This window comes from Bubalus kerabau, chromosome 14 (genome assembly GCF_029407905.1).
Source record: "Bubalus kerabau isolate K-KA32 ecotype Philippines breed swamp buffalo chromosome 14, PCC_UOA_SB_1v2, whole genome shotgun sequence".
Lineage (NCBI taxonomy): Eukaryota > Metazoa > Chordata > Mammalia > Artiodactyla > Bovidae > Bubalus > Bubalus kerabau.
Genome location: NC_073637.1, coordinates 16,850,648 through 16,864,159, shown reverse-complemented (window position 1 = coordinate 16,864,159; position 13,512 = coordinate 16,850,648). Strand labels below are relative to the sequence as shown.

At 44.6% G+C, this 13,512-nt stretch overlaps 1 protein-coding gene across 4 annotated transcripts in view; it reads left to right on the top strand.

The window, feature by feature from the left end:
- Positions 1 to 13,291, top strand: part of NSMCE2 (NSE2 (MMS21) homolog, SMC5-SMC6 complex SUMO ligase) — a 237,249-nt gene extending 223,958 nt beyond the window's left edge. For 3 of the 4 annotated variants that reach the window (XM_055545802.1, XM_055545801.1, XM_055545800.1), the window contains 3 exons: positions 4,381 to 4,481; positions 4,865 to 4,971; positions 12,951 to 13,291. In XM_055545802.1, coding sequence (XP_055401777.1) covers positions 4,381 to 4,481; positions 4,865 to 4,971; positions 12,951 to 13,065 — 323 coding nt within the window. In that variant the 3' untranslated portion in view covers positions 13,066 to 13,291. The remainder of the gene's footprint in view (positions 1 to 4,380; positions 4,482 to 4,864; positions 4,972 to 12,950) is intronic. The other variant, XM_055545814.1, reaches the window with a different exon arrangement.
- The last annotated feature ends 221 nt before the right edge of the window (positions 13,292 to 13,512 follow it).

The following is a 13,512-nucleotide window of genomic DNA, read 5'->3' as shown; positions in this document are numbered from 1 at the left end:
TGTGCGCGTGTAGATGGTGGTCCTTGTTGAAGGAGGGCTTCTAGTTAGGAGGCTTCTGAAGAGGTCTGGGCAGGAAGCCATCGTGGTTTGGACTAAGATGTAGTAGAAATCACAAGAGAAGGCTTGGCTTTGATTTAGGGAATATAGTTTAGAACCAGTCACCAGAACTTGCCTGTGGTTTGGATGTTAGAAATGAAGGGAGAGGAATACAGTGATCAAGAATGAGTCCAAAGGTTTGGGCTTGGGGAACCAGGAGGGGGGACGACAGACACGACGATCCAGCTGTTCACTGACATCTCAGCTGGCCAACTGTGAACCCCCGTCTTGGGGATCCAATCAGTGCCCTCACCAAGCCCCTCACCTTGCATCACTGGGGAATATTCGCAGACCTTTGGAAATCCTTGCTTGTTTACTTCATTACTACTACAGCATTTTTTGTGTCTTCTCCTTTTGGTTTTTATTTTATGACATCAAAAAAATCCCATTCAAGTGAACTAAATCAACCCTGATACATCCCTCGCGGGTGCTCTATAAATGTTAGTTCATACCCAGCTTTCCCTCCTCAGCACTTCATCTGGGTGTCCTGGGCCCAGGCATGGATGTCGGGTGTGGTTCTGAGATCTGCCCATCTGATCGGAAGCTAACAGCTGGCACATATGCTTCTGAAAACATGCCTTGTTTATGTACCTGGACTGTGACTCATCATCTTGTCTTTCTCTTTTTAATCAGAAAATTTTTTTGAGCTCTCTTGAGTAACAAACTCATTTAATCCACTTATTTCTTTATTATAATGCTGACATTTTCTACTCTTGTCTTAAAAATATTGTGGGGCTTCAGTTTTCTTGTCTCTACAGTGGGAATAGCAGTAGAGTTGTTGTTCATGGGTGTTTGGTGAGGATTAAGTGAAATGTATATAAAGTGCTGAGCACAGTAGCTGTATATAGCAGTCAATAAACGAGGTATGATTATTAATAAAATAATTATCTGGGGGAGGGAGAGATGGCTTCCAGAACCTACACTGGTTTTAGTATTCCAGTTAACCACACCAAGAAAATAGAGCCATGTGTTGATATACTAACTCCCTGCATGACTTTGGACAAAACCTGTAATGTCTTTGGATCTCCGTTTTCTCAAGTAAATGAGACAATCCTTATTTTCTCATTTAAAAACCTTATTTGAGGTTCAAAATTAAACCTCAATTTAAAAACTTTGGTGATTCTAGTAGACGATCTCTATTTTTTCTCTCCAATCTTCCTTTCAGTGGGCTTATCAAAAAAGTTGTGTCTTTTTGTGTAGGCAGTGTGTGTGTGTGTGTGTAGATCAGTGTGTGTGTATGTGTGTTAGTTGCTCAGTCACGTTCAACTCTTTGTGACCCCTTGGACTGTAGCCCTCCAGGCTCCTCTGTCCATGGAATTCTCCAGGCAAGAATACTGGAAGGGGTTGCCATTCCCTTCTCCAGGGGATCTTCCCGACCCAGGGATCGAACCCGGGTCTCCTGCACTGCCAGCAGATTCTTTACCGTCTGAGATTAGTGTAAGTGATACTTATTGCCAGATGTGACCTTTTGTTCAGCACACTGTAGAATCCCAACGTTGATATCACTTTCTATAAATACAGATTTCGGGTGAGGAAATGTTCTAGCTCAAGAGAAGTTTAGCTCTTGAGGCTCTTTCTCTTTTTAGACTCTCAGTCCATGGGCTATTACTCACTGCTGGCATTCTTCCGCAGTCTCATTTGTCACCTCTTTTTTCATGATCACTGCTGTTGATAGCCACCTACAGCTTCTGAGTTCCCTGCTCAGCCTTCCCTGGTGGTTGGTTTTGCATCTGAGTTGTGCTTTCTTGCTTCCTCTACCTTTTGAAATTTAAAAATAGAAAGAAAAAGAGAACCTGCAGTCTTTCACATTGTCTGAACTCTGTGATTCACCCAACAGATTTTCTGGTGAGTTCACACTATAACATCTATAGTCAGAAATGTGCTATCCGTTCAGAATAAGCCCTGTAAGAAATGGACAAAGAGGTGCTTTTATTTTGACTGTCAAATGCATAATCCAAAAGGGACTCCAGCAGCCCCCAGAGGAGGCTTTGGAAAGTAAATCAAAGAATCAGAACAGCTCCCAATCCTGCCCCTTGACTTTTCTCCTTACCTGCCCAGCTTTCTTGAGACAACCTGAAGAATCACTGGGTCGATAATAGGCCTCTTTTAAGAGTCTGACTCTTGTGCTCTTAATACTAATGATAGGTCCTGGGAAGTACAGAAACCCTTCATAGATCTAAGGAAAATTATTTCAGAAGCCCCAGCTCATATCACAGCAAGCATACTAAACTTTGGCAACCTCACATTCAATATAATTTTATTGCTGGCAACATTTTTGAACATATTTTTATCCATACAGCTTTGGTTTGGAAAAAGTTTGGCTCCAAATAAGTGATTTAGCCTATAATTGGCTATTAATTTCCCAGCAATTATCTCCGCATACTTGGGAGTTATTAAATTAATACCGAAATCCAGCCTACATATTGCTCTCAAATGAAATATTTTTGATGACCAAATCAACTGTTAATGACGTTAACCCAACATTACATTTTGTAGACCTTTAAAACTGATTAATTTCAGTTTTTTTGTAGTAATCCTGTTTTGAATCCAATATGTGGTTTTCAAGGTCTCAGACATTTTTATAGCCTCTTGAAAAGCTGAGAGGCACCAGGCACTGTACCTTAACCACCAATGGTTAAAAGAAAATGTTCCGTCCAGGAAGTCCTAAGCTCTGAGGGCATCCCTCTTGCCTTCTTCAAGGAGTAAGAGCTGTTTGGGGGACATCTGTCTAAGAAAATACAACAAGCTGGCATATAAATAGCAGCAGTCACTAAAGCAAAGAGAAACTCCCACCAGAAAAACCAGAGTAATTGGGGGCAGAATGCCTAGGTTTCAGCCGTGAGTTCACTGGGTGACTTTGAGCGGGGGCTCTGCAGCCCTCTCCTGTCCCCAGGGGTGCTTTTCCAGCAGACACTGTATCTGGCAGAAGGGGAAGGCCAGGGCCCACAGTTCTAGGAACTAAAAGTTGTGCAGAACCATCTCAGCTTAAGAAAAGGATTTCCCTCACACATTAAAAGCAAGGCATTTTTTAACGTCTGTATTATTTTCCCAGAATGAAAGGAGGAAAGGAAGGGAAAAAGGAGAAAAGGAGGAAGAAGGACTACACTGTCATACTTGTGTTTAAAACACTACTGATCTTTGATTTCTGTGCAAAATGACAAGTTCCCTTCTCCAAAAAGAAAGGCTTTCATGTGAGATTCTGTCAGCACCCCCAGTCAAATGTCACGTATTACCTAGTTTCCCTTGCTGAAGGGCAGGGGTCGTGAAAAGTACATACATTTCAGAATCACATATGGGACATTCAAAGTCAACCCTACCACGCATTCGCTCAGCAGTTCTCAAAGTGTGGGCCAGGAGCCCTGTGGGTACTTGGGGAGCCTTTCAGGGTACCCATGAGGTCAACACTATCTTCATAATAATACTAAGATGTCATGTGCCCTTTTCACCCTCTTTCTTTTCATAAGTGAATTTTTCCCAAGGCTGCGTGATGCAATGTCACAACAGACTAGATGCATACACAGATATCAAAGCGCAACTGTCTTCTATTAAGTCACATATTAAAGATATTTTAAAAAATATTTCTAACTTTTTTGTTACCCTGGAAAATACAATTTTTTTCATTTTTTTAGATATCATTTATGTTAGCTTGTCATGTGGTTGTTATTTTTAAATGAATTAATAAATATGTATTTTAAAATTCCTCAGTCTTAATAATGTCTAACGTGGCAAATCTTGATAAACATAACCTACATTTTAAAAGTGTATTGGCGTCCTCAGTAATTTCTAAAAGTACAGAAGGGTTCTAAGCTCAAAATTCGAGAATCCTTGTACTATCCAACAGTAATTACCATTTATTGAATGTGTCTTTGAGCTGTGCAGAGCACACGGAATTCTTCACCTCTTAATCTTTGCAATAAAGTTATAAAGTAGAGAAGTTAAAAAACAAAGACCTTGCTAGCCCGAGGTCTCACAGCTGGAAGTGACAGAGATAATCAAGTCCTTCTGACTCCAAAGCCACATTCCTGATGACTGAACAGTCCTCCCCCACAGAATCATTCTCGGTGACTCTGAAAAAGTTGTTTCACTGCTCCAAGTTTATTTCCTTACCAAACATGGGCAGAGCCCCACCTCCCGCTGCAAAAGAGTTAATATGCATCCTAGCGCCTAGCACAGGGGTGCATATCAAAGAGACCCTGAAAATCTGTCAGCCTCCTTCCTCCCATCCCTTCCTGTCCTTGGCACATTAGAGCAACAAGACTCACCAGCTTCCCTTCTCCCCTCTAGATGGTCTTCAATCAGACAGAGAGGTTGACAGCACAGAAGGAGTTGATGAAGATATGATTGTGACTCAAAGTCAGACCAACTTCATCTGCCCCATTACACAGGTACTGTAAGCACTTTGCTTCATGGAGGCAAAAAGTTCCCATTTGCTTTCTGACTTTATTTCCTGTCTGGAGTTGACGAGGGAGGAAAGGAAAGTGATGAGGGTCCAGGAGGAGACCTGGGAAAGAGTCTGCAGTCCATGATATCCTCAGGCATCTACGAGTATATTCCTGCCCCACTGGCCAGGTGCCTTTGAGGCCTCTGGTCTCCCTGCATTTTCTGCTATGGCCCTCTGCCCTGAGTTACGTAGAGCCACGAGATGGGGAGGCTAAGCCTCGGAAGCCCCAGGTCTGGGCGACAGCGGTGCCAAAGGATTGGTGACTTGAAGAAGTTACTGGAAGCTGGTCATCATCCTTCCTGAAGTCTAATGTCTTCTTGATTACAGTTGGAAATGAAGAAACCAGTGAAAAATAAAGTGTGTGGCCACACCTATGAAGAGGAAGCCATTGTTCGCATGATTGAGTCCAAGTACAAGCGGAAGAAAAAGGCCTGGTGAGTTGCTGCAGGAAGGGAAGTGGCCCTTCCCAGGGGTGGTCAGTCCCAAGCAGTGTGTTCATGCTGGAGGGAAAGCTGCTTAGACCTCCCCTGAAGTCCATTCACCCGGGGGGATAGTGTAAACATGGAAGCCGGTTTTCAGGAAACACGACACATGAGGGGAAAAATTAGTAATCTGTTCGGGAAGAAGCTGAAGGAGCTTCAAACACACCTTCAAAATACAAGAAAAGGGAGCTGGATGTAATTCTCATCATTAGATAACAGGAATTTTTATAAATTTGTGTGTGCTATGCGTGCTAAGTCGCTTCAGTCATGTCCGACTCTGTGACCCTATGGGCCTCAGCGTGCCAGGCTCCTCTGTCCTTGGGGTTCTCCAGGCAAGAATACTGGAGTAGGTTGCCATGCCCTCCTCCAGGGGATCTTCCCGACCCCAGGATTGAACCCGCGTCTCTTATATCTCCTGCATTGTCAGGCAGGTTCTTTACTACAAGCACCACTTGGAAAGCCCTGTGTGTGCTGTAGCCTGAAAGAAATAAAGGAGAATTGTGATGCTGAGAGATTTCTTTTCCCCTTTCTATATGTCCTAACTCAAATGAGAAGGAATGGTTTAAAAAAAAATTTTTTTTTTTTGCATTCTGCAATACAGATAGTTTGTTTAAAAAATTATTAAGTTGTCATTCTAAAAATTCATATCCACTGGTCTTTTTTTTGGGGGGGGCGGTGCTGTGCCTCATGGCATATGGGATCTTAGTTCCCAGACCCCATGCCACCTGCTGTGGAAGTGCGATGTCTTAACCACTGGACCACCAGAGAAGTCTTGGTTTCTGTCGGTCTTGATGATCAAGATTTGATTGTCTGGGAAAAGCTTTCATATCTTTAATTACATCAATAACTTCACGAATAGTTTAAGTAAATTCATGGATGACTTCAATGAGAAATTTTCTTTTTAATTGGAATGTTTAGAGAATCTTTTACATGTATATATGTATATGTATATATACATATATATATATGTATATGTATATATACATATATATATATGTATATGTATATATACATATATATATATGTATTTTTTTTAACCCCTTTCACACACTAACACACACACAGCTCTGTTCCTGCAATGACATAGAAGCCTGAGTTGGCTAGCCTGGCTCTGACTTGGTTGGCATTTCTTGTGCTCTTATCACAGATTTGTTGAAGGAATGGAATTGCAGGTGTGACCAATTCTCAATGGACCTTTGATAACAGTCCCTTTGATGTGTGGCTTTGCTTCTCCATCATCTAGAAATTTGCCGGTCCAGACCTAAATTGGAATTCCCCACCACTCCTCATCTGGGTGTGGACTTAGAGATAGGGCATTTGTGACTGTAGATATCTTAATGGTTATTCAGTCAAGTTATTTGCCCTATTTATTCTAGAAAACCTGCCTAATGGTGGCAAAATCAAGATTGTCTGAGTACATTTTTGTCTGTTTTGACTTTCCACCTTACAATTGAAACGTCCCATTTCCCCAGGGAACCTTCCATTTTCCCTGTGAGTGTAATTTTCTTTGTTTTTGGATGTCTAAGCCTTCTGTGTCTCCTTTTTTTTTTTTCCTATGTTTATTCTCTGAAAAGCAAAATTTTAATTTGTTAACATAACTGCTAAGAATAGGCCTTCCCAGATAGTTCTGTTTCACAGCTCTTCTTCCTTCAAGTCTGTGATATTCTCCTCAAGTCAGATTTGGAAAGGACAGGTACTGATAACAAAGCACATTTTTCCCAAGTCCCAGGAGGGATGGGAGCGACTCCAGAACAGGCTTGCACTGAAACACATCTTCTTGATTACATACTTTGACTTTCTAATGTCCTTTGCCTTTTCTGAATTGTAAATGACATTCGGAAGCACTTGAGCAACACTCGGCGTTTGGAAAGTGTGGGTATTTTCCTGTCATGCTTTTCTATAAGTTGGACGCAGATTCCGGGAACACTGCAGATCCTCATAGCTTAGTAATACAGTGAAGTCCAAGAGGAGGACGTCTGGGAGGTTTACAGCAACGGTAGTATTTTTGCTGGGCCTTGAAAGATGAAAAGGATTTCAGAGAAGGGTGAAGAAGAGTCTTTCCAGCCAAGAGGCTCACCACATTCAGAGTCTGTTCCACTTGGGGAAAAGTAGATACAGGTGCAATTATTGTTTGTTAGAGGGTGATGGGAAGGATGCTCTGGGCTCTAGTAAGAGGGGAGTGGTGTATGTAAATTCTCTCCATTCTGTACTCATCACAGAGGATGTTAAATGTTATGATTTCATTAGTTTTCTCATGTATAAATTGATGGTCATGGCTGTAAATTGCCTCAGTGTATGTTTGAAATTTGGATAAGATATACAGAAAGCACTGAGAGCACCTGCCATGTGGTAAGTAAACATCCCGTCCTCCTCGTCTTTCTTGCCATCATTGTTCTGTAGGGTTTTGAGGGAATATGCGAGTCAACCCGGGTTTTAGGAAGTTACTCCAGTAGCAATTTAAGGGATGAATGAACAAAGGCCTGAGGTGAAGATGTCAGTTAGGATGCTGTGGTAGTTAAGTTATAGATCATGAGAGCTGGGATTGAGACCAGAGTCATAGGTGGAAGGGCATTGAGGAGAAGATGATTGTGGAGGTACGATGGACAGAAAACAAAAGCTGGAGGGAACAAGTGGAAGAATGACTAACATGCCTAAACGGGGTGTCTAGAAGGACAGTGATGTCATTAGCCAACGGAGAGCCTGTAAAGACAGAGGAATGCATTTAGGAAGGACGATAAGAGGGTCATGCTAAGTTTGAGGTCCCTAGCAATACAGCCGTTTGGAAGTATCCAGGAGGTGCAGAAAATGTAGGTGTTTGACCTCTGGAGAAGCTCTGAGTGGGATGTTGATTGACAGGTTATTGATACAGAAGAGTCAGACCCACACATCTGCCAGGTGCAGCTCTGGACCAGATGTGACAGGCAACCGAGAGCCCCCAAGGATGGGACCTTGGCCTGGCTCTGAGCAACGTGAAGCCAGGATGCAGCTCTGCTCTGCTTACTGTGTTCCCAGAGCACCTGATGGAGGCCCACAAAAAAAAGCATTCTGCCATTCTGAAAGGGCAGTCAGAGGAAGAAGATTCCAACAAAGCAGTCTGAGACGTAGCTGGGAGGGAGGGGAAGAGAGACTAGAGAGTTGAGCTTCACAGGAGCCAGTGGGGAGGGGGGTGGTTGACAGGGCCTTGAGGATGAGCTACACTGCATTTGGCAGCAGGGCCTCTTCAAAACCTACCCCAGAGGTTCCTGATGAAGTATGAATTAGTGTCATCTCCCAGGACGCATGTTTGGGCCATGAGCACGTCTGGGTTCCCTTTGTTTGAAAATGTCCGTGACACATCCGGTTTGAGAAATCCCAGTCTCTCAGTTCTTCCTCCTTGTTGGTTCCAACTCTGATTTGTTAGACAGGAGGCCCAGGCACGCTGAGTTACTAGCACCGACTCCCTTTTCCGGCCCATGAGGCCTCTTGATACATCTCTCTGCGTGGGCTTCAGTCAGAATAAAACGGCTGAAGACTTTAGCCCTAACTAAATACTGTCAGTTAAAATAATTTCCTAAAGCAGATCTCTGAATAATCAGTCTGTTTATTATCTTCACATGATTTTCACATGTATGAGATACTTCCAGTTATCCATAGTCATTTCTTTGCTTTCTGGTTTAAGAACAGAGACTGTATTAGCAAACAGTCACATTTAAGAGTGTGGAGAGGACAGTTAGGTTGAACAGAAAGGTGTCGTTGAGTAGCGGAACTCCAGCAATGTGCTTAGAGGCCCTATTTTAACCATGAACCAACCATTGACCTCTCAGAGTCTCAGTTTCTTCATCTGTAAAATGAAAAGAGCAACATCGCACAGTATTTCAGGATCAAAGGAACAGTGGGGAATTCCAGTCTAGGTCTGCACCAGCATATTTCTTGGCAGTGGAGAAGCAAACCACTTAGAAGAAAGCTCTTTTTTTGGCTTACAGAGCGCTAAACAAATAGCAGCCGGGTTACCGAGGTCGAGACTGTTCATGTTTGTATTACTTACCTCACTGCTTAGTGACACATCATTTCAGACGCAGAGGATGTAGGCTCGAGTTACCCTCTGGGTTTAGGTATGATGAGAATCCATCCTGCTCAGATTTCCAGACCTGCTTTCTAGAGCTGGGTGGACCCTGGAATGCTTGGGCCCAAATCCAGGAGCTCGTAAGACCCAGAATCCTGTACGTGTGTGCTAATGCTGAGGTCAAGGTTCCCCACAGCCTCTGGGACCCCTGAGACCCAATCCCTTTGTTCAGTAGACACACACTTGACCGCTGCTGCGCTGGAATGTTGTGCCCTGTCAGTGACCCAAGTTCAGGACCCAGCGTCTCCTCCCAGGCCTGTGGGCTTGACTCCTGCACAGTGATGACGCGAGGGCTTAGACTGGTGTGGCCACACCTATCTAGCTCACCAGGATGTCGTGGGGACAGATGCACTGTGCTTAGAGTGTTCTCTCTCCAGAGGGGTGCCTTGATTCAGTATCATGATTATGAACCTTGTCTTTTCCTCTTCAGTTTAGAAACTGGTGTGTGTTTATTTGAGATGGGGTGAGAAACAAGGTTCTCCTGTATCAACCTCTCCTCCAAGAAACCTTCCCAGAACCCTCATTCTTGCTGCACAAAGTGCCCTGTCCCCATGCTCCCACGGCACCTCTGCATTGTGGCATGTCGGCCTCCCACCAGCACTGTAGGTGGGGCTGGCTCTGCTCCGCAAGCTTCTTGAGAACAGAAGTAGTGTCCTAGAGCAGGAACCAGCTTACCGAGCACCTGAGTGGATTCCTGGACCCTTGTCACGCGGCGTCCCACTCATTCCTCATGACAGCCCTATATGCTCCACCTTCTTAGAGGAAGAACCTGAGGCCCATTACTGATGTCACTTGCCCAGAGTGTCACAGCCAGGAGGCTGGAGCCCAGCTCTCATTTACTCCTGAGCCTGTATTTGTGTCTCTAGGCCGTCTGGCTCCCCTCAAGAGGATTTTTGGGTTAATGCCTCTGTCCCCCGAGTTAATCCCCTAAATGAGCTCAGACCTCTTTGTCTGACACGGGTAGCCCTGGGATGATGTGCAGCCAGCTCTGCAGCTGAGTGGTGTGGTTAATCCCATCACACGTTCTCAGAATGCTCTCATTTACTGACTAAAACCACTGATGTCATCAGGAAGTCCTCCCCACCTCACTCTCCACTTCCCTAAAACAGCTTATTCACTGTCTGGCTATTGGTGTTAAAGACTTTGTCCTGGGGAGGGGAGGCGGGGGTGGGGGTGGGGGGAGACTCCAGCCAGGCAGGGCAGTCAGAGCAGATGATCAGATGGGTTATAAGCATCAGCTTGAGGGTCATCTCAGCCACTGAGTTCAAGCTGCATCTCCGTGTCGCAGAAGATCAAGTGGTGAGAAACGCCTTTTCCAAAGTCAGGAAAGCGTCTTTTCATAATCTCAGCTTATTGACTTTCATACTGAAAGAAAAAACTCACTCTGAGACCTCAGGGTGTTTTAAACCAGTGTAAAGCTCTTCTCAAGCACCTCCAAGCCACCCCCTGACACAAAGCGAAGTCATCGTTCCTGGTCCAGTCCCCCCATCCTCTTTCACGTGGTCACCTTTCTAGCCTCACATTTTAACACAAGTACCTGACCATACAGGACCCATTTCAGTAAATATAAATATTGTTAGCAAGCATATTATTCATTACATTGATTCATGCTCTTCTCATAGAAAGATGCCTTGGTCCAGAAATCAAGACCAAGAAAAAGTTTCTCTTCTGTGTTACACAGTTAAGCCCTCTACTACTGGACAGATTAGACCTCACATGATCAGCTTTCTTCCCCTTCTGGTTTATAGCTTTTGTCTTGTTTTTGTTATTTTTGATCTGTGCTTTTTGGAGGGTTGTCTCAGATCACTGGGCCAGAGCTCTGTGTAGGGCAGGAACCTGTATTTGTATTTTACAGCTGGATGCTTCGAACCCTTCATAGGGCCACTCACATAAGAGGGTCAAATGAGTGCACGAATGTGCACATGTCTGTGTTGGAGGTACGCAGGCTATAGGCAGGGAAGGGAATGACCGCTACTGAGTGCTGTGTTGCCTTGGAGCCCTGTAAATCTGGGGATGCAGAGGCTCCAAAAGTCAAAGCGAGCTGCTGGTGCTCTCATAACAAGCAAGTAAGCGGTGGAGACCTAGGTCGGTTTTGACTTCAAAACTGGGTGCTCTACTCTGCCCAAGTCTGGTTCATGTTGAGAAGAAATCAGGTGACTTCATCCAGCCCACTGCCTTCAGAGGAGACCACATCTAAACAGAATCATGACTCACCCACTGATTTCTTCAGCCGCAGCTCTTCCCCTGAGTCTCCATCAGCCCACTCAGCCTCTCCACTGAGAGGACTGGTGGGCATTTCAGAGAGAATATGTAGCAGCCAGGACTCCTGCCTGATTCCATCCCAACCTAGCTTTCCAGTTGTTTCCATGGAGATAAAGGGTACCACCAAGGCCCTTCAGCTCCGGCCAAACTCTGAACAAAGCTCAGCTCTTTGCTTTACCCTCTACATTGGGTCCGTCAGCAAGCCCCCTGGGTTCTACTTCCGGCTGTGTCCAGAAGCTACACCCTCATCCAAGCTTCCCTTTCTCTCCCAGCTGCTGCATGACCCCCTCACTTCCCTGCTTCCTCTCCGCCTGTGTCCACATTAAGCAGCCAGAATCATGTTTTCTAAATGTAAGCTAAATTTCATCACTCCCCTATCTCAACCCCTCCAGGGTTTTCATATTTAAAATAAAATCCAAAGTCCCACGCACTTTCAGTCAAATCTCCAAATGCCCTCGGCATTCCAGCCACATTGACCTTGCTCTTATACCAAGCAGCTGCCTCCTCAACTTCTACACATGCCGCTGCCCCAGCCCCGGCCACATGCAGCCTTTGTTCTATTAATAGATAAGCCCTCCCCAGCGAGCCATGCCTGACCCCTGCTAGATAAGCCCCTCAGCTCACACTCTCTCCCTTGACCCTGCTTTTTAGTCATTGTGGCACTTAAAGACGCTATGCAGTGGGTTAGCAATGGTTTCTCTCCTCCGCTGGAAAGTGAGTGCCATGAAGTGGGCATTGCCCCGGCCCCAGTGCTGGACAGACCCTGGCTTAGGTAGGCACTCTGAACTAGTGAATGAGTGCACATCAGTCCTGATTTTTTAAATGTACCCCCTTTTTGGTAAAATGTCCACACTTAAATACTGCTGCTGCTGCTGCTAAGTCGCTTCAGTCGTGTCTGACTCTGTGCGACCCCATAGACGGCAGCCCACCAGGCCCTGCCGTCCCTGGGATTCTCCAGGCAAGAACACTGGAGTGGGTTGCCATTTCCTCCTCCAATGCATGAAAGTGAAAAGTGAAAGTGAAGTCGCTCAGTCGTGTCTGACTCTGAGCAACCCCATGGACTGCAGCCTACCAGGCCCCTCCATCCATGGGATTTTCCAGGCAAGAGTACTGGAGTGGGTTGCCACACTTAAATACTACTCAGCCATAAAAAAAAGAATGAAATTTTGCCATTTGCGGCAACATGGATGGACTTGGAGGGTAATTCTGCTAAGTGAAATTAGTCAGAGAAAGACAAACACTGTGATATCATTTATCTGTAGAATCTAAAAATAGAACAAACTAGTGAATAAAACAAAAAAGAAGCAAAGTCACAGAGAGGACAGACCAGTGGTTACCAGTTGTGGGGGCTGGCATGGTTGGAGGGAAAAAGGTGAGGGGGAGGGTTTATTATGGGATTATGAGAAATCATCTGTGTAAAACTTTTGACAATTGTAAAACCCTATAGAATTGAAAGAATTTTTCTTTTTTTTTTTTTAAGTGTGCGCTTACATTCTTGCATGGAGAGAAGTTGATTCTGAATGCATTAAGGTGACGCGGCCTGACTTGATTTTCTCCCCTCTCACAGTTGCCCGAAAATCGGCTGTAGCCACGTAGACATGAGAATGTCGGACCTCATCCAGGATGAGGCACTGAGAAGAGCGATTGAGAGCCATAAGAAGAGACGTCGCCAGTCCAACTAGGAAACCCCCCTCCCTGCAGGGGACTCCGCAGCCTACCTCCTACCCCAGCCATCCGTGGAGAGTGATGCTTGTCAAAGCACTTTGACTGGCTGCATAGCATACTTTGGGGTAAATTTGAAGGTTTTAGTGTATTTGAAAGCATTTTTCTATGTTCCAATAAACATTCAAGTCTATTACATTGTTTATTTTTAAGTGTTCTGCAATTTTAAATAAAACTTTGATTATCTGTGTGTGTCGTATGTGTGTGCCTCCTGAGGTGTAAATGGTTCCAGTGGTATAGGCTGGGTGGTGCCAGGCTTCTCTATTTCTAATCCTTCAGACTATTTTTTATTACAGTTTTAACAAGCAAACAGAAAAAAATGTTTTTTGCAAGGGATGTTTGAAATGGAAACACATAAAAACAACCCAATTGCAAAGAATTTCTATCAGGATAGTAAAGAATAGCAT